Below are 20,659 nucleotides of genomic sequence, written 5' to 3' on the forward strand. Positions count from 1 at the left end.
AACCAGCTACGGTTGAAATAGGAATCCATGCTGGTTTCCATGCTTTTTTTTCCATGCTTGCATGGAGCTGTCTGCGAAAAACCTGTGAAGTACGCAACACAGGTTTTTCGCAGACAGCTATGTACGTCATTCTCTATCGTCGTCACATCCCGAAAGGATTTACACCGCAATGTTTTTTGAAATTAATTTAAATACTAGCTGATGCAGTTTTTTTCCTTTACAATTACGTTAATTCTTCCACTTCAAAAATCTAATCCAGTAATGCTAATCAGTTTCAAACACAATGTTTTTCAACAAGCTTATTTCGATTTTTGAACATTCATTGCGTGCGTTTTGCTTATTTCATAGTCAAGTCATGCCAAAACAGGTATCCAGACAACAAAACAAATTGTAGGGGGATTGTGCGAAAATAATAATAATTCACTGAAGCCCGCAGATGTTGAGAGAAAACATGAAATGTATTTTCATAATCTATAATATAAGGGCTTGTAATAAGGTGCGCAATAAATCGTCAGTTATTTCTGGGGTTCGCATTATACTGCAGTTTCCTTGTTGTTGGCGATTGCATTAGAATTGATTTCTTTGAGGATCGTAAATTTAATTTTATTCTATGCATTCTCGTTCGCGGATATGAACGGTCTTTAGATAAAGAAGTGGAAGATATCATTTTGTTTGTTTGTTTGTGTGTTAATTGTCCTTGGTAACATGTGGGGTGTTCGGCTACGATTCCCGTTCTGGTCGGGAGAATTTTTCGTCAAAGAAATTTCCTCTGACTTGCACAGTGGAGGAAATTCTAGCTTTCGAAGGGGAATGCTTAACAGCGGGCGGTAATGGGTTCTGGTTAACCACTTAACCACTTGTTATGGATTACCATAACATGCCACGTTGTTGGCCGGTATCACTAGATTCACGGCGTCTAGTTGCACAAAAAGTGTTTACAAAAATGTCCAATTATTTGTGTTACATTACAAATCTGTCCAACTAGAGGCAAATCACTGTAATTATTTATTTTTTCAAACACCGCTGTTAATGTTTCAACCAGCAAAGCTGGTGCAACCGGTCCCAATCTGAAACAAAGTCGTCAAATCAATTTTCTTACGAGTTTCTCATCTTCATTGTTGCATTTACTTTGGTTCATTACACGCTTATTTCGGCTCGCGGTGAAAAATCAATCGCAATCGCTCAAACAGGAAATAAATCACAATGCTTGGGCAAATTCTCTTAGGGAAATCGCCACCCAATATTCCGACGATTAAACTGAACAACGGACAACAAATGCCGGTCATAGGTCTCGGAACCTGGCTTGTGAGTATTGGACGTAGTTTGCGGAAAATGTGCTCCAAACAGTATTCAGTTTGTGTTCACACGCTGAACACTTGTTTGATGCTTTGCGCAAAAAAACGCACTACCACATGTATACACCTATGTGCAAATTATGACGCGCGTTTAGTAGCTATTATTTTCTTTTCGGTAGTCCAAAGAAGGTGAAGCGATTGAGGCGGTCAAAAGTGCCATTGATGAGGGCTATCGACACATTGACACGGCCTATTTTTACCAGAACGAAAAGGAAGTTGGGGAGGCAATACGTGCCAAAATTGAGGAAGGTGTTATCCAACGGAAGGATCTGTTTGTGACCACAAAGGTGGGTCACGCATTGCACCTCGAATCTTATTGGAATTGACCTTTTTTTGTTTTTAGCTGTGGAACACGTACCATCACCCAGACCACGTGGAACGAGCGTTCCAACAGTCGTTTGAAAATTTGAATATTGACTATATTGACCTCTACCTGATGCACCTGCCGATTGGCTACAAATTCGTCGATTGGGATTCGAAAGAGTTGATGCCATACGATGCCGATGGAAAGTTGGAATTTTCCAATGTTGATTTTGTCGACACCTGGAAGGCGATGGAGAAATTGATCAAAACTGGAAAGGTTAAAGGCATCGGAGTGTCCAACTTCAACAGCGAACAAATAACACGGTTGCTTGCGGAATGTGAGATAAAACCGGCGACGAATCAGGTTGAGTGCAATCCGAGTTTGAATCAGAAAAAACTTATCGAGTTTTGTAGAAATTTGGGTATAGCGGTGACGGCTTACAGCCCTCTGGGACGTCCGTATGCCTACGTTGAAAGTTCGGACAGCATGCCGAAACCACTGTTGGATGATCCAAAAGTGGTTGAAATCGGGAAAAGGTACGACAAAAGTGCAGCTCAAGTTGTCTTGAGGTATCTGGTCGAGATCGGGACAATACCCATCCCAAAGTCTTCCAATCCGAAAAGAATCAAGGAAAATTTGAAAATCTTCGACTTCAGACTGAAGGATGATGAAATAAAAGTCATGGATGAGTTTAATACTGGCCAGCGCACGGTACCCTTCAAGCTCTGTGTCGATCACAAGTATTACCCGTTCAATATTGAGTTTTGATCAGTATTAAGTAGTCTCCAAACGATAAAGCGATTAACTCGAGTGATTGCAAAATTGAATTTCAACTATTTATGAAGATCGTTGTATAATATATTGTTACTTCATTTAAGTTTGAATAATATCTCCTCTCTATATAAAAATCTCGTGTCACGGTGTTTGTGGTTGAACTTTTCCGAAATGGTTCAATCGATTTTTATGAAATTACTAGCTGACCCGGCAACCTTCGTCCCGCCCAAAATTTATTTTTCGTTATCACATCCACGTTTTCTTACTAAGCGCTGTTCATGGGTCCAATCGCAGAATTATTCATTGATTGATCTTCTAATCTACCCTATAAAATGACCTTTTACTATAATATTCCTAGTACTTCTACCAAAACACTACATTATTATATCAGACTAGCTGACCGGACAAATTTCGTCCCGCCCAAAATTGTTTTTTTGTTATCAATACCTTCAAACATTCAAGTTTTCCTACTATGAGCAAGTTCATGGGTCCAATCGCAGAACTGTTCATTGATTGATCTTCTAATCGACCCAGTTGAACTTTGTATGGCAGCTCCCCCTTAGAGAGGGGATAAGTGTCTAACCACCGTAAAAACATTTATTGCACCCTAAAACCTCCACATGCAAAATTTTGTTCCATTTGCTTGATTAATTCTCAAGTAATGCAGAAATTTGAGTTTCATTTGTATGGCAGCCCCCCTCAGAGAGAGGGAAGGAGTGTCTAGTCACCATGGAAACGTTTCGTGTCCCCTAAAACATTCGCATGACAAATTTGGCTCCATTTGCTGGATTAATTTTCGAATTATACAGGAATTTGTAAATTTCTATTGTTTGGCAGCTCTCCCTTAGAGACGGGGTGGAGTGTCTAGCCACCATAAAAACATTTATTGCACCCCTAAACTTCCACATGCAAAATTTGGTTTCATTTGCCTGATTAATTCTCGAGTTATGCAGAAATTTGTGTTTCATTTGTATGGCAGCCCTCCCTTAGAGAGGGGGGTGGAGAGTCTAACCACCATAGAAACATTTATTGCATTCTGAAACTTCAATATGCCTAATTTGATTTCATTTGCTTGATTAATTCTCGAGTAATGCAGAAATTAGTGTTTTATTTGTATGTCAGCTCGGTAAGATGCTGGGAATCGTCCAATCCACGGTCAGCAAAGTACTAAAACGATACTTCGAGAACCTAACCATCGACCGGAAGGTGAAGAACGGCAAAAATGGATGCTCCGTCAGTGAAAAAGATCACAAGCGCGTAGTTAAGCAGTTTAGACGTGATCCGAGAAGTTCGGTCCGGGATGTCGCCAATAAGCTGAATTTGTCAAGTTCATTCGTCCAGCGGACCAAGCAGCGGGAGGGCCTGCGTACATACAAGGTTCAGAAGGCTCCTAACCGCGACGAAAAGCAAAACATTGTGACTGTTCATGGAGGTGAACGTGTGAGACACACGAAATTAGCGTGTTTTAGTTCGCGAATTTTGATGAATCACCGTCGGGAAAAAGCTAAGCGTGGGGTTGCGTGAATTTTCACCGCTTCACGCCTCACTTGCACCGCCACAACTGGGTACACGGCCCTTAACCGGTGATACAAGCACCCGCCACCAGATGGCATTGGCATGGGCGACAAATATTTAGATAGGTCCGAAAATGGGAATTCGGACCTGTACCTGGGATCATGAGGGTAATGACCGGGTCGAGAGGTTGACGACCAAGCTTGAAAAGGTATAAAGGGGACTGGACAAAAAACCTTTGGACGGAACGGTCGAGTTTTAAGAGAAAAAAGGATATTTCGCGCGTGGAAAAAAAGGCGACTGTTCGCGCGAATAAGATCAGTGAAAAGATTGGTGAAAAGAAGGAGATCAATCCGGGGTTTAAGAGGATTGAGAAAAAAGGTGCGATCGTGCGTTATCCGCGAGTGCTCGCGGAATTTCCCGGGAATTCGCGATTTCCCGACAGACGACGAATTATTATTGGAGAACTGTCCCTTCTATAACCGGAACATCGAGTCGTCGCAGCCCAGCTTCCAGGTGAGTGTAGGTTAAGGAAGTGGGTGGTAAGGCAACGTAGCCAAACGCGAGGTTTTTCCCCAAGCAAATAATAAAGCGTATGCCGACCCTGAGGCATTTTTAAAGGGAGTTTCGTGTGTGCCACCGGGTTTATATGTCTCTGTTAGGGAACACATTTCGGTAGGAACAAAAGTTGCCCCTACTTTCATGTATTTGCAATGCCGATTTCCCCCAGGCAGCTTGGTTTTGATGTCTCTGTTAGGGACCCGCCGCATGTGTCGTCAATTTGGACCAATCAGAAGTGGGTATTTCCGTTAGGATAGGGATTGAGATTTTTCAATTGTTCGATAGTTAGTTTCATGACATATATTATTTTCTTCAATATAAAAAAATGTTATGGAGTACCGAAATCGATTGACACAACTATTTCATCAATCCACCATGGAATGACTGAGCAATAAGCGTTTGAAATTGGACAATTTTCACGATGTGCTCGATTTTTGATTTTCAATTTGTATCCCAATATGTTCCCGATAGACGTAATCCTACGTCAACATATATATTTAACAGCATGGTTGACAGACATTCTAATGCTCCATGTTAAACTGCAGGTTGATTTGAATGATGTAGCGAATTCGTTTTTATTCAGTTTCAACCCCAGTTCAACAACGAATACTAAGAAAAGAGGACCGGTCACTGTTTGGTCTCACATGGATTCAACAGAGGACCTATCCATCTACTCTGCGACCACTACCAAGTTCACAACTCCCTCGAATCCTTCTTTTGAGGTTGCCCCAAATATGATGATCTTCGAAATCTCCATGGAATCAGCGCGAGTATACGAGATGTCTTGAGCGACGATTCAGCGAGAGTAGCAGCAGATCCTTGTTCCTTCCCCTTCACGATGAAGGTGAATAAGAACACTTCGGCATCTTCCACGGCTTCCTCTCCATTGGCCTGGAGCCATGGTACGAGGACATCCTTGCCATCTGGTCAGTAAGGGTGCTCATACACTGTTTGACCGAAGCCAAATATTTGACTCTTTTTGACAGATAAAATTTGGTCAACGTGTACTGATCAAATATATTCTACACAAAACACGACAAGCAAATATTCAATTATTGGATGCCTAAAATATTTTTTCGGTCTGTTCTTCGAACCTGTCGGTACATGGTTAGGTTACCTTGGATATTTCAGTTGATTTTTTTCCATGTTCGGTGTTTGATATTGTTTACTACTGTTGAAAATTGAAGAGTGGCAAACAAAATAGTGTTTGTACAAATATCAAATCAAACCTTATCTGTCAAAAAATATCAAATATTTGACCTCCGGGAAAACAGTGTACGGCCACCTTAAGCAAGTTTTTTTTGTCAAATTATGTTTTGAAAATGGTTTTATATGTGTTGAAATGTTGTTTTTCAGCCAACGCTAGTTTGGGTGTATTATTGGAATCGTAATCCAATTCGGATTCTGATTTCGAAGAGTATATTCGCGTAGACGGCATTAAGGAGGCGAAAATAATCTTGGATTTTCAGGTGGAATATGGTATGCTTTTAAAATAAAAATTATGAATGAAAATTTACTTTCACGAATCGAATATGTATTCTATGTGATGGAATAAGACAAAAACATTAAACGAAAACTGTGTCTGATGATGATTTATAATGGTAATTATTAGAGAAACTCAAGATTATGGGTCATAGATTAATAATGAGCGTTATTCTGAAGATGCAGAAGAAAAACGAACAAATTATTAACACCGATATGTTCCACCTTTTTTTTAAATATAGGCAAACCTGTTTTTGTACGGTTGCTTTTTGTGCAATTTCTCATTTGGTAATCGAAGGTAATCGGCGATCAAACGGTTTCCTCCACCAGCGAAGTTGAAAATATCTGCCAGACCCACAAATACATTGCATTTTCTCCCAATAGCGGCTCCTAAAAAACGCAAAAGAAAAAAATTATTGGACACTATTTTGGAGCAGGATTTTTTTGTAGAACACATGTTGCAAAAAGGTGTTTCTAACGTTGTTAATTTATATATTTCAACCTAATTAGCTCTGCAGAACTTTCTACTTTCATCTAATACTTATCTTTATAAAAAATAAATTTATTACTCGTGCAAAACTACATGTTCAAATCCACCACTTTTTGTTCTGCGTTCCAGAAAACGGGACCAGCGAACATTCTTTTCAGGTCTGCGAACAGATCTGGAGAATACGGTGGATGCGGAAGCAATTCGAAGCCCAACTCATGCAATTTTGCCATCGTTTTCATTGATTTGTGATTTTTCCATTTTATTCACAACAAAAGTTGCTTTACTCTCAATGCTGTAACTCACGAACCAATCGGCCGATTGCTGTCAAATTTTGACACGCATCCATTGAAAGATGGTGCTTTGTGATAGTCAAGTAGATTTTTGCAAGAGGCGCCATCTAAACGTCAATCTTATGAACTTTTCAGATGAACTGTTATACAATCAACGAATTTACGCAAAGCTGAATCAGCTCATGCGATATCTACATTAGAGTTCAGAACCACAAAAGTGAGGGTGTTTGTTTATTTTACGCACTGAAACACAAGATTCGGTGGTGATTATTCATTTTATTTCAATTTAGATTCATTTCAGCCATTGAATGTCGTCAGTATATGGTAAGAAAGTTGGAGTTTTGTATATTTACGATGGTTTCAACACGCGATTTGACCAAAGGCATAGATAATCTTCGAAAATGTTTCAGTTTGATAATGCATACCGGTTGTTCATACTATGGATAATTGCGATGAAATCGATATCATATCAAATTGGCTGATATCATTGACTATGTAGGGGCCGATACGAGAAGAATTTGCAGTATTTTTAGCGCAAAACACCCTATTCATCGTTTACTTAGTTGAAAAAAAAATTAAAGTTACAATACTTATAACAAGTCATTCCTCGTAATGATGATGAAAACAAACGAGACGAGCGCTCGTCTTACCGTCTCGTTATCTGGAATAGGACCCTATATTTGCTTTATTTAAACTCGCTGTCAAACTCAGCTTCGATGTTTCGGATTGAAGTAGTCTGGTATATCGTTCGATTCCTAATTTCATCAATTCCATCAACGGGAGTCAGCAGAAGGCGTAAATTTAGCCTTCCATCTCGAAAATGGCGAGCGTATATTTTCACCAACGGGACAGCAATTGAACGAAATGAATATTTTACGAAAATATATTACATTTTTCTCTTTGAATTCAAACTTTGAGAGATCAAGCATGTCAGCTACGTTAATGAAATACATTGAATCAAGAAACAGCATAATGGCTTACGCCGAAAAAAAAAAAACAAATGGCTTCAGTATTCTTCAGTATTCCTTTGATTCTGTTTCAATAGAGGTTTTGTCAGACAAATTACACTCTCGGGGTCTGCCGCCTCTATTGAATAATATGTTATATAACTTGCTTTGTGAGAAACATTTGAACTTTTCTCACGGAGATTCGGCAGTAAGTCGGGTCTCTTACATGGGCCTCCCCCAGGGCTCATGTTTAAGCCCCCTTTTGTACAACTTCTCTGTAAGCGACATCGACAATTGCCTTACACAAAATTGCAGCCTAAGACAACTTGCAGATGATGGAGTGGTGTCTGTCGTAGGATCAAACGAATCCGACCTGCAAGGACCCTTACAAGATACTTTGAACAATTTTTCAACCTGGGCCATTGGGCTAGGGATCGAATTCTCCACGGAGAAAACAGAGATGGTGGTTTTTTCTAGGAAGCATAGACCAGCAAAACCAAAGCTTCAACTTTTGGGTAAACCGATCACTCATGCTATGTCATTCAAGTATCTTGGGGTCTGGTTCGACTCCAAATGTACTTGGGGGGCCCATATTAGGTATCTGAGTAAAAAATGTTAACAAAGAATAAACTTTCTCCGTACAATTACCGGCACCTGGTGGGGAGCCCATCCCGAAGATCTTATAATGTTGTATCGAACAACTATTCTCTCAGCGATGGAGTATGGCAGTTTCTGTTTTCAATCAGCTGCCAAAACACACCTCATTAAACTCGAGCGAATTCAGTATCTTTGTCTCCGTATTGCGTTGGGATGTATGCCCTCAACGCATACCATGAGTCTCGAGGTTTTGGCAGGCGTACTCCCACTAAAAGATCGCTTCAATTCATTATCTCTTCGGTTCCTCATCCGGTGTAAGGTTATGAATCCATTGGTGATCGGAAATTTTGAGCAATTGATCGAGCTAAATGTTCATTCTGGATTCATGAGTTCATATCATGAATTCACCTCTATGCAGGTTGTTCCTTCTTCGTATATTCCCAACCGTGTTTGTTTTCCTGACTACATCAATTCCTCTGTACATTTCGATTTGTTCATGAAGGAGAAAATCCATGAAAATCTAGATTATCTTAGATTGGGGTTCGTTCCTACGATCTTCAATGCAAAGTATGGGCGTATCAATTGTGATATGTACTTTACTGATGGGTCCTCTATGAATGAGTCCACAGGATTTGGAGTGTTCAACGTATTTCTTAGCACCTCACACAGTCTTCAGAATCCTTGCTCAGTGTATATTGCTGAATTGGCAGCTATACACTGGGCGCTGGACAGCGTCGCCTCACGACCTGTTGAACACTATTGTAACGGATAGTCTTAGCTCTGTCGAAGCTATCCGTTCAGTGAGGCCGGAAAAGCACTCGCCGTACTTCCTTGAGAGTATACGACAAATTTTGAGTGCTTTATCCAGACGCTGTTATGTCATTACCTTTGCCTGGGTCCCTTCACATTGCTCAATTCCGGGTAATGAGAGGGCTGACTCATTGGCAAAGGTTGGTGCAATTGAAGGCGACATTTATCAGCGTCAAATCGCCTTCAATGAATTTTATTCTTTAGTTCGCAAAAATACCATCGCTAACTGGCAACGCAAGTGGAATGAACATGAATTGGGCCGGTGGTTTCACTCGACTATCCCTAAGGTTAGCCTCAAACCGTGGTTCAAAAGTCTGGACTTGAGTCGGGACTTTATTCGCACCTTCTCCCGACTCATGTCCAATCACTGTTCGTTAGATGCACTACTCTTTCGTTTCAATCTTGCCAGCAGCAATCTCTGCGTTTGTGGCCAAGGTTATCACGACATCGAGCACGTTGTTTGGTCGTGCGAGGTGTATCTGGTCACCAGATCGAATTTAGAAAACTCCCTTCGGGCCCGAGGAAGAGAGCCCAATGTGCCGGTGAGAGATGTGTTGACTCGGTTAGACCTTGATTACATGTCCCATATATATGTTTTCCTTAAAGCTATAGATCTTCGTGTGTGATTGTCCCTACATCCTTATACCCTCCTTTTCTTCCTTTGCGGGTAATTCGTCCCCTTGCTATGAATAGTAGAATAAGTTGAAATGTAAATAAACTATAGATATACGAATAGATTTAAGAATTGAGTGTTCATCAACATTGTTACAATTTCCTTATATCCCATCCTTCTCCTAAAAATATGTCACCTTTCTAAACTCGAGTACACCGCGAGTAATCGGTTTTCCACCTTACTAACCATAGATGTAAGAAAATTGTTTATATATATATAGAATTCGGCTCCTTTAAACTTAAGTAACTGAGCCTGTAAAAATAAACGAATTAATAAAAAAAAAGAAAAAAGAAACAGCATACAATCTTTCGTTCAAATCGTTTCGTTCGTTCTTTTCTATCAATCACATTCGATTAAGATTAGATCGTTCAAACATTCAAACACACTTACAATGCATTAGTTATGTTCTATTTAACACCCAAAATATTCACCAGAAATAATTTATATGGCAGAACAACGTTTACCGAGTCAGCTAGTCATTCAAAACACACATTGCAAAGGTAGTTGATATATTTACTGATATCCAAGATAATCAGTAAATAGCCTTATCAGCGTGACGAGCGTAACTGAATCAATAATATGTCGCTTATCACCTTTTTGTTCCGTCAAGTCGCTAGCTTAACTCGCATCTGGTTCAGTTTGTTTGCAGCTGGCGGTTGATTCAGCAGAATGCCTATTTTTGCGCCTACGGTAACGTTGAATAATGGCCACAAGATGCCCGTACTGGGCCTCGGGACCTGGCTGGTGAGTGTCTTAACAATGTCCAATGTCGAAAAGATCTATCCAAAATCTCAAAATCGTAGTCCCGCGAAGGCGAAGGTATCGAGGCCATCAAAGCTGCGATTGATGCCGGCTATCGGCATATCGACACCGCTTATCTGTATCGCAACGAGAAAGAAGTGGGTCAAGCCATTCGCGAAAAAATCGCGGAAGGTGTAATCAAACGGGAGGACATCTTTGTCACCACGAAGGTTTGTTGCACAATTGCATCTTGATTGTATTATGATAAGCATGCTGGGTTTTAGTTGTGGAACAACTTTTTCGAGCCATGTAAAGTTGCGGAAGCATTTAAGCGTTCCTTTGAGAATTTGGACATCGGTTATATCGATCTGTATCTCATGCACAGTCCGATGAGCTTCAAATTCGACGGCTGGGAATTGGGTCATGTAGATGCAACGACCAAGCCGGAGTATGCTGACGTGGACATCGTAGACACCTGGCGAGCAATGGAAGAGCTCTTGAACACGGGAAAAGTAAGAAGCATCGGGGTTTCGAATTTCAACAGCGAGCAAATCGCTCGCATCTTGCAGCAATGTGAGATGAAACCCGTCACGAATCAAGTCGAATGCAATCCTGGTATCAACCAACGTAAACTAATCGAATTCTGCCGAAAACTGGATATAGTGGTGACCGCGTACAGCCCATTGGGACGCCCCAACTATTACGAGATGGATCCCGTAAAAGTACCAAAACCAGCCCTCGATGATCCACGCGTTAAAGCGATTGCTGAAAAATACAACAAGACTCCGGGACAGGTCATTTTACGTTATTTGGTGGAAATCGGTACTGTGCCGGTTCCAAAATCGTCGAATCCGGTACGTCTTCGTCAGAATATCGACATATTTGATTTCCAACTGACTAAGGAGGAAATTGAAACGATGGATGGACTCAACACGGGCAAACGAACCGTACCGTTTCATGTTTGGATCAGCCATAAAAACTATCCATTTCATATCGAATTTTAAAGAAATATACCTTTCTTAATCAATTATTCCTGGATATTAACCAGAAATGACATTTGAAGTGACCTCATCGGATCCGCGTGGCAAATATCCGAAAAATAAGCGGTTGAAAATCGATCTGCTCGGTTCTTCGAACGGAAGAATAACTTTTCGGGGGATAAATAAGGGCAACCGTGACGAAGCAGATTTTCACCTAATATACTTTTCTAAATGACTGTTGATTTTACGACTGACCAGCTGTTGTCCTTCCTTTGAGGGTGAAAAAAAAATTATAACTAGCGTGACCTGCCTGATCGATTTTTCGTGCAGGAAATGCATGAAAAGAAAAACGAACCGTGGAAAATCGCTCGATTAGCGTAACGCCATGTGCAGTCTCGTTCTCCTCGTTCGTCCAGGAGAGAAACGGATAAAGAATGACAAAATTTGAAAGAAAACAATCGGATCGATCCCGACGTGTTGCTTTTGCTCAGCATTTTCGTTGTCGGTGAAAAGGAAAGCAAAAAAAAATAAATAGATTGCCTAAAAGAATAGAACCCAGCGGTAAGTTCTGAGAGCTTCATCAAGAATTGCATACTCTTCTCTTCTAATGTTACGTGTGATAAAAAACATGTTCTTGTCTTTGCTGAGAAACGCGAATTTAAAATTTGGAGATATGATCGCTTTGAATTTTATGACTGATCGGATTCAGGATTTTTTTCCGCGGTCAGCTGGGTAAACCCAACGCTTATTCTAATCCAAGCTCTCCGTTTATCCTAATGCAGGGATTCTCAACCTTTTTTGGCCAAGGGACCCCTTTTCCAGAATGAAGTGATACCATCGACTCATATTGCTAGGCCGATCAAACGTACCGTTTTGAACGGGGCAGTACTGTTTTTTCGATCATTTTGGATTGTCCCGTCTTTTTATCAATTTGTACCTTATTTTGATTATAAAGAAAAAAACATTTACAGTAAAGTCCTGTTGTACGATTTATTTGAAAACTCCTACCTTAAATTGCTTCTAACCAGCGATTAGTTAGTGATCTTTCGAACATTTATTCCCCTTGTTGAAAGAGACGATGTGTCTGCCTCTAAAGTTGCTATTAATTTTGTTGATATTAGAATTCCTCAACATAGAAGAGAAGTATTTTTGACCAGTGAGGTGCAAAATATACTCAAAAATATAGAGGCTTATGTCCAAGAAAAGACCACGTGGTTGACGCAGGATTATAGATTACGCTTGTTTACCATTTCAACTACAGAGGGCGTTGAAAGGCCTGTGCCTTGTTGTCTTGAGATTCCATTTTCAGTCACTGTAATAGTTTGGTCGATTCAACTTTAGGGATTCTTCATATTCACCTTTTTGTAAAAACTATTAGTGATCGCGAAACACACAGAAACTTTGTGACATTTCCCGCTCAGAACCGGTACCCGATTCGTAAAGCAATTCGAACGGGATAAAACTATATGATTGCTACAGGAAGCACAATTCTGGAGGCACAATTGAAAGGCATAAGAGTTGAAGAACGTCTGAAAATGTGGAACGAGTAAGAGTTTCAATTGAGCAGTCATTAAGACGGTCTGACAGTCTTTCTGTATTGGGTGGCTACCAATCCAAAGAAACCAAATGTATTATATTTACGCTCTCCAAAGGTTACAGTATAAAGATTGTGAACTGTTTGAGCATCTGAGATCGATTCAGCGCGCGGAAAGATTTCACTTTTGAAGTTTTAACGAGCAAACCCAGTATGGGTGACATTAGCATTAGGTGAGGCTGCTGACTGATCGTTAGTTGGAGCCAGACTGAGTATTAGACCTCTCTTCCCTCTCTAAGAGGGGGCTGTCATACCAATGAAACACAAATTACTGCATTACTGCAATTAATCAAGCAAATGAAACCAAATTAGGCATGTGGAGGTTTTAGGGGGCAAGAAACATTTCTAAGGCCAAATTTGGGATGTGAAGGTTTTTGGGTACGAGAAATGTTTCTATGATGTGTAACAAAGGGCTTGCTACGTCCATGTAATTCCAGCCTAATTAGGTTTCTCAGAAAAGGGAAAACACCGATTATAGACTCCTAAAGAGACGGTCTTTTTATTCGGTTTATTGCTGCCCTGATTCCCTAGCTCCTACTACTGTTACAAGTACTCACTGGTGTAGTGTGTCGTGTCAGGGCCCGCCGATGGTTCTTCCGCGCTCCTACGTTGCCTCGGCTTTCGGCGTAGATTCTGACCGTCGCTGATCGTCTCCCGCTCCGGGTTTGTTTCTCCCGTTTGACGCAGATTCGGATCTTCGTCGCTTTGTCTCTTCGTTTGTCGTTCAGGATGCCGGTACTAATCCTCGGCCACGCTACGCCCCACACCGCGCTCTGGGTTTTGACGATAATGCCAACTAAGCCACAACCTTTTTCGACAGCACTGTGCGCCACTGTACGCGACCGCCACAAACCGCTAGTTTGGTTTAGGTTTGTGTGGAATGATACTTCCTTCTTTGTGAAAGAACTTCTTAGAAACTACAATTCCACCGAATCGTCGCGGATTTACTTCCCGTTGGTAGTTGAGGACACGTCTAGTCTCTATCGCGTGGTTCAGACAAATCCCCACTCGCTCCAACCGGAACCTCTACGACCCGCCAAATCCGGGTTGATTTTCATCGCCTTCAGCACTACCAACCGCAGCGATGTTTTAATGTGTCGTGTAATGTTGTTTGTGCTGTATACAATCCTTAATTCGTGTTGTGTATGACTATGTGCTGTCTTTCTTTTATCCCTTAAATAGCTATTTTTTAATCTGTCGTTTCAATTTTATTTTTGGTTTTATTGATCGAAATATAGTTTAGGAAATAGGTATAAGTTTTTAATTTTATGCGAATGACCCTATTTAGCTGTTTTTTCTATAAATTTGTGTTTTCTCCTTTTTTTGTTCTTAATAAATACCATGGACGGGGGCAAGCTTCAACAGGCAGCAAGACCTAACAAGAGACTTGTCACAGATGGTATGACACCCCTTCCCATAAAAATAATGCACATATTTTAACCAAACATATTCCAACCAAACATGACAATTGGAAATTTTCGGAAAGCTCTGGAGGAAAATGGGAAAATTCGAAAAATTCAATTCACATATGTTCTACAATTACATATTGACAAGCGTTGTTTGTCCATTTGATGTTTGCGGTAACGAAATTGATCTTCGTTCGAAAGTGGAAATGGATTTTAATGTTATAAAACGCACTCCTATATCGTCTTCTATCTATATAAATAAAAACGGGTCGCCGAATGTGTTGATAAGAGCAAAACTCGAGAATGGAATTGTCCGATTAAGGGCTGTCTTCATTCTATCATATTTTCTGTATCAAACATTTCTTCCATGTAACGGAGAAACATGTTATTTGCAAGTGGATGAAAAATCTTGCACGAGAATTGTGTCTGAAAATAATCTGATATTATAATGTCGAGTTTTGGTAGAAGTACTGAAGTTTTATAGTGAAAAATAATTTTAAAGGGTAGATTAGAAGATCAATCAATGAACAGTTCTGCGATTGGACCTATGAACGTGCACTTAGTAAGAAAACGTGGATGTGATAACGAAAAATAAATTTTGGGCGGGACGAAGTTTGCCGGGTCAACTAGTAAGATATAAACGGACAGGGTTAATTTGCAATATCTCTTCTCTCCAAAGTATCCGAACGAACTAACGCTGCACTTACATTTCTAGCGAGTGATTTACGCACTCCTAATTCGCAGTGATTTATAAAAATTATAAAATAACTAAAAATTTTCCGAGAAATTCATTTTCGATTCGCAAACAAAAATACAGTAATTTACATTTAATGCGACATTTATCAATTTAGCGACACGTTTAATTGGACATTTTTACCTCTATTTGGACATTTTTGTAAACATCGAGTTCGGGGCCCAAATTATGGCCCCACATTGAAAGTCGCCAACAGATGTAGACACTGTTACACTCGCATTGCCAATGCCCAATTACAGGTCAAAATCTCCTCCAATGCGACACTGAGTGGTGCCTCGGCATGTCGCATTAAATGTAAATTACTGTATATGTAGTAGCGTCGAGTGAAGCTTTTGCACCCGGGGAGGAAGAGTTGATTTGCACCCCTTTCCGCCAGAAATGTTGAAACATTTGCACCCAGGAAAGAGTCTGCGTCGCACCCAAAGGAAGAGTCGATTTGCACCCCAACCCCCCCGTCAGAAATCATATTTATCCAATTTCTTCATATAAATTCGGTTCATTCTGCACCCATAAAATCGTGCCCCCGGGGGCAGTCCGCCCCTCCACACCCCTCAGTCGACGCCACTGTGTATATGACTATTTCTATGCACATAATTTTACTTTATGGCTTTAGAATTATTCAAACCGCAATACTACTTATAGAATATGCCCAGGACATTTCACTAGTAAAAATAGTCGAGAGAATACTAATCATAATACAGTCAATCATCTTCTTATACTTATGACAGACATACAGCTGTACTTGCGTTGTACTTTGAAAATTGTATGTCTGTTAGAGATGGGCAAACCGTTCACGAACGGTACGAAAGAACTAGTTCGCCGAAAAGAGTGAACGAGCGGTCGTTCTTTTTCAAAGAACGATAGTTCTCCCCCCGAACTGAATGCGAGCGAACGGTTTGTGAACGAACTGATTCCGTAAGAACGGTTTGCGAGTGAACTGTTGGAGAGTGAACTGTTTGTGAACGAACTGTTTGCGAGTGAACTGTATGGGAAAGAACTGAGTGAGAGTGAACTGTTTGGGAACGAACTGTTTGAGAACGAAGTGTTTGCGGGCAAATTGTTTGCGAACGAACGAGTGCAGCTGAACTGATTTGCGCTGGGCGGGATGGATAAATATAACGAGAATGCTTGTAAGGAAAATAAAACGATTTGTCATTTATGAACAAAATGCATGTAACGCAGGGTTTATTTTGTTAATGTATTCTCAATTTTGGGTTGAAAAATTAAATTAGATTTTTAAAAGTTTTAAAAGCAAAACTTCATATACATATCATATACTTTCTAATTATCAGAAAAAATCTGGGGGAAGCTCGGGTGATTCATGGATTAAGTAAACATAAAATTTTATAGTGAGGGTATGTTGAGAAAAAAGTTTTTTCGTTGCTTTCAATTCATTGTTTGGCCTATTGCGTGAACCTGTGTGTTTTCCAGAAAGAGAATATGAAAAATTGCACATATTTTGTGCGCATCAAATTATTACATAAACTTTTGTTTATGTAATATATTTTCACATACAGTTTGCGACTTTTAATGAAGCAGCTTATCTTTCCCCACTACATTTCAAAAATATAAATCCCATACGTACACTATCCAATCCAACGATATCAATATTGATGCTGCTGTCTATTGATGTTGGGTTCCAGCCAACATTCTGTGTTGTTCCTAATATCGCTGAACGAAAGAGCGAAAGAACGGTTCAAAAGAACTGATTCACTTAGATGAACGGTTAGTGAGTGAACCGTTCATCAAAGTGAACTTTTTTGCCCATCTCTAATGTCTGTCACCATGTACAGCGCTAGAACCATGCAAGCAACTCGATCCAATCGCTGTACCTGCACCGACCTATTTTACCGCTGTACATGGCTACCAAAGTACGTAGAATAGAAGGTAGTCTCCTCCCTGCTTTGTTCAAGTAGTGGTGGGCAAAGGAAAAAAGCAAAAAATTGTAATAAACCATCCATCGAATCCATATAAATTCGAACATTTTTGATTTTTTTTTAAATTGTAACAAAAGAACTGTCTCAAAATATGTTTCTAAATGATGAAATAGCAATTTACTTAATCATTTTAAAATAGAAAAAAGTGGAATTATCGCACCTGTGTTATGAAAATAACCCAAAAATAACCGATGAACAAATGTGTGGAGAGGTTATATCGAAGCAGTTTCGTTTCGTGTCGTTGATAGTATGATGAAAGATTAACTCCCACACTGCTGATTTTTTTTCTCTTTTATTGAAGCAGCTATCAAGAATCATCGCGACGCTTTCAATGGTTTCGGTTTGGAGTGTTCAGCCGTTCAGCCGCGACTAAATTGGCGTTTCTGAAAAACGAGAAAAACATTTCCTCCACGCCGGGTCATCTTCCGAATTGATTGCAAATAAATATTTTGCACTTTCGCAAGAAGTTAATATATAAATTTGGAATTTTGTGTGAAATCATTGGAACGGAACGTTTAGGAAGATCCAAGAAGCGAATGCTTTGGATAGCTGAAAACATCTCCGATTAGTTTATCTCATCACAATTTATATAAAACACACTTACCTCCAGTACAAAGATGTCTTCTTTGCTGATTATAGGTTAAAACAGTATCCCCAAGTTTTGAAAATTTTTCTGCTCCGGCATCGCGGGACGTGGCACTTCGACATATTGCTGAAGTAAACACTGTTCAGTATGAAATCGATAGAAAAAATCACATCAAACCTTACCTGCAGTGAAAATGCGGTACACTATCGTGTTTATCGTCGGGTCGACTTACGATTTTGTCACTTTGTACGAATTTTTGAACTTTTAAAAACAAGAAATATTGAAAAAACATCCGAACATCGAACAAATTGAGGATAGTTTATTCCTAATTTCTTTGTGTGTGTATCACATGCGCGCTCCGTGTGTATGCACAGAAAATATCACTTACCTTCTATTCTACGTACTTTGCATGGCTACAGTTGTACTGTGCGCAGCGCCATAGACGATTAGTGGTGGGTAGCATGAACAAAACGAATCAAAACATTTGGTATACAATCTTTTCATTGACTTTCTCTTGAGTTAATAACTCAGATTGGAAACATATTTGTTGTGTTCGATAGTTTAGACGCTAAATAAAAACCTTTTTCATTGAAATATTGGTGAAAATACAATGCAATAAATTCAAACTTCTGATTGTCAGTCTGACATGCGGTACAATGTACAACCAAAGTATGTGTGTCATGCTATCGTGGTACCTGTACAACGCTGTACACGTACAGCGCTAGTACAGTTGTATGTCTGTCCATGGTATAAGATGACAATGAATCTGATGACAGTTATGAAAAAGAAGAAGTAGAGGAAATGGTTGTTTTAATTTGCAATCTAAAGAAAATCCTATATATTAATAGCAGAATTTGTTTGATTTGAGGGGTCGTCCGTAAACTACGTGATATTTTTTTTCAACAGGTAGGACGCCTAGTTGGGTTGCTTGAGGTCAAGGTCATAAAACTATGTTAAAAATTATGTAAAAAAAAGGGTGTCATAAAATTTCAAAATATTTGGATCACGGCCCCAAATAAGAAATGGATGCCAGATTCGTGTTCAGCATCCCAAGATTATGTAAAACCCATGTTTTTTGCATTTAACTACACTGGGAGTGTTTGTATGGAGCCCACTGTGCACTGCTGCAGCCCGTATACTCCGTTATAATCCCGCTTCTTTTTTAGAACAACTGTGCCAGTCTCCTTGTAAAGTTGCACGGCCCAGTTCATGAATAATCTGCTCAAATTCAGATGTGACAGCTTCTTTGTGATTTGTATTTTTCTAATTCCAACCAGGTGTGAGAGCTGTCTACTGGAATTAATTGCAATTTATCTCTGAAAAAGGCAAACACTGTCTTTATCGCTTGCAAGTAGACTATAAACATGTGTCGTATCAAACACAGTTGATTAACGGGCTACAACAGAGTTCGCATTGGGGAGCACACAAATGTCGTGACCGGAATGAATCGGCATTAATATTTATTAAACAAAGCCAGCTTATTCTATATAAGTTGTTCGCAGTCATGATTATTCACCTACAAACAAGAAAAAAGCGTTTTATATCATTGAGTTTTAATGTGGTTACGTCAACCATATATATTTGGGCAGACCAGGGGTCAGATAATGTGAAAGCCAGAACAAAAAAGAAAAAAAACAAGAGCCTACAATTTACTAACAAATCTTGAGAAGGTCTCTAGAACTACTTTGGACATTTGTAACCCACGACGGTCGGGTCTGAAGGAATGGGGGAGTGTTTAGTGAACGGCTTAAGCGCCACTCCCGAAGGAGACCGTTCACCACGGTTTCTGTGCCCAGCTTGAGACTCTGCCAAAGGGCAGGTTTTATCTTTGTACCCCCAAACACAGAGAAGTTCCGTCCCAGGCATGTTCGGAAATCAATAATTGCTGTGGTAATTGTTGCTCGCAACAATCGACCTCAGATCGTTAAAGTAGATCCCACTTTTGCCTGTGTTATCATCACAGGTAAAGTCTCAAACAATGCACGTTTTCCCTTCACGTTTGGGAAACCAGAACCAACAAAAATCATCAACCGGAAAAAATCCACGAGGAGAGCAAGACTTGCTAATCGTGGTCCCTTCACAAAACCAGTTTTAGAATTCTCATCAAAACAAATAAACTAAATTTACAAATACTCCAAAGAAAAGGTCTCTATTGATTTCCAATTTTCATTACAGTTCCACAAATTTCGTTACATTTTATTTACACGTTTTAATGAATCTATTTCCCCTATCACTCTAACATTTCCCTCAATTTTATTTATTCTCTCTTTCTACCTAAACTCCACTACCCTATTCTTCAGTTGGCTCGTTAAACTTTCCTACTAAAAACTTCACTTCTCTCATCATCATATCTTTATTCCCACAATCACATAATTTCTCGGGTATTTTTCATTCAAATAACCGTGCTTGTTCCGTGATCATTCATAATCTCCCCTCTCTTTCCATCCCTATTTTCGGCAACAGTAATTTTTATTCATCGTGTCACTTCTTCATGTGTTCCTCCATAGGGAGCGGTGGGGGTGTGCTTATTCGCTCAACTTAATTTAGCCATTCAAATCAAATAATCGCAACCAGCGGAAAAATTAGCGCCGCTGGGACCTAGGATTTTTGTATATTTGTTACGATTCATGACATTCATTACGTACGTGGAAATTTAATTGGTTTGTTCGAATATGATCATATATGTTGTTAACTTGGGATTCGAACCGGGTACCCTTAACATGGGGGACCGGTCGACCAACTCGCTCGGCTACGATCGCTACTTGTATGCTTTCACGACCGTACCGGCTGAAATATCGTCATGCGCATGGAATAATAGTTTTTGTGTTACTCACGACCTTTTGAGTGCGATGTCCTAATTTTGATT

General features: G+C 39.9%; 2 protein-coding genes and 1 long non-coding RNA gene across 3 annotated transcripts; 2 read left to right on the plus strand and 1 right to left on the minus strand.

Moving 5' to 3' along the window:
• The first annotated feature begins 1,065 nt into the window (after positions 1 to 1,065).
• On the plus strand, positions 1,066 to 2,567 carry LOC129768670 (1,5-anhydro-D-fructose reductase-like). Its single transcript, XM_055770457.1, has 3 exons — positions 1,066 to 1,305; positions 1,475 to 1,642; positions 1,699 to 2,567. The coding sequence occupies exons 1-3, from the start codon at positions 1,204 to 1,206 to the stop codon at positions 2,425 to 2,427; spliced, it is 999 nt and encodes a 332-aa protein (XP_055626432.1). The 5' UTR covers positions 1,066 to 1,203; the 3' UTR covers positions 2,428 to 2,567.
• A 7,836-nt stretch (positions 2,568 to 10,403) lies between these two features.
• LOC129768478 (aldo-keto reductase family 1 member B1-like) lies at positions 10,404 to 11,566 on the plus strand. The gene is made up of 3 exons (XM_055770164.1): positions 10,404 to 10,539; positions 10,599 to 10,766; positions 10,821 to 11,566. Exons 1-3 carry the CDS (start codon positions 10,465 to 10,467, stop codon positions 11,538 to 11,540), a joined length of 963 nt encoding a protein of 320 aa, XP_055626139.1. The 5' UTR covers positions 10,404 to 10,464; the 3' UTR covers positions 11,541 to 11,566.
• Positions 11,567 to 17,436: 5,870 nt separating this feature from the next.
• LOC129764972 (uncharacterized) lies at positions 17,437 to 18,115 on the minus strand. Its single transcript, XR_008741310.1, has 3 exons — positions 17,976 to 18,115; positions 17,812 to 17,919; positions 17,437 to 17,756 (listed from the first exon to the last, which is right to left on the minus strand). It is a non-coding gene; the product is annotated as an uncharacterized LOC129764972 (long non-coding RNA).
• Between the last annotated feature and the right edge of the window lie 2,544 nt (positions 18,116 to 20,659).

The sequence above is a fragment of the Toxorhynchites rutilus genome, chromosome 2 (genome assembly GCF_029784135.1).
Source record: "Toxorhynchites rutilus septentrionalis strain SRP chromosome 2, ASM2978413v1, whole genome shotgun sequence".
Lineage (NCBI taxonomy): Eukaryota > Metazoa > Arthropoda > Insecta > Diptera > Culicidae > Toxorhynchites > Toxorhynchites rutilus.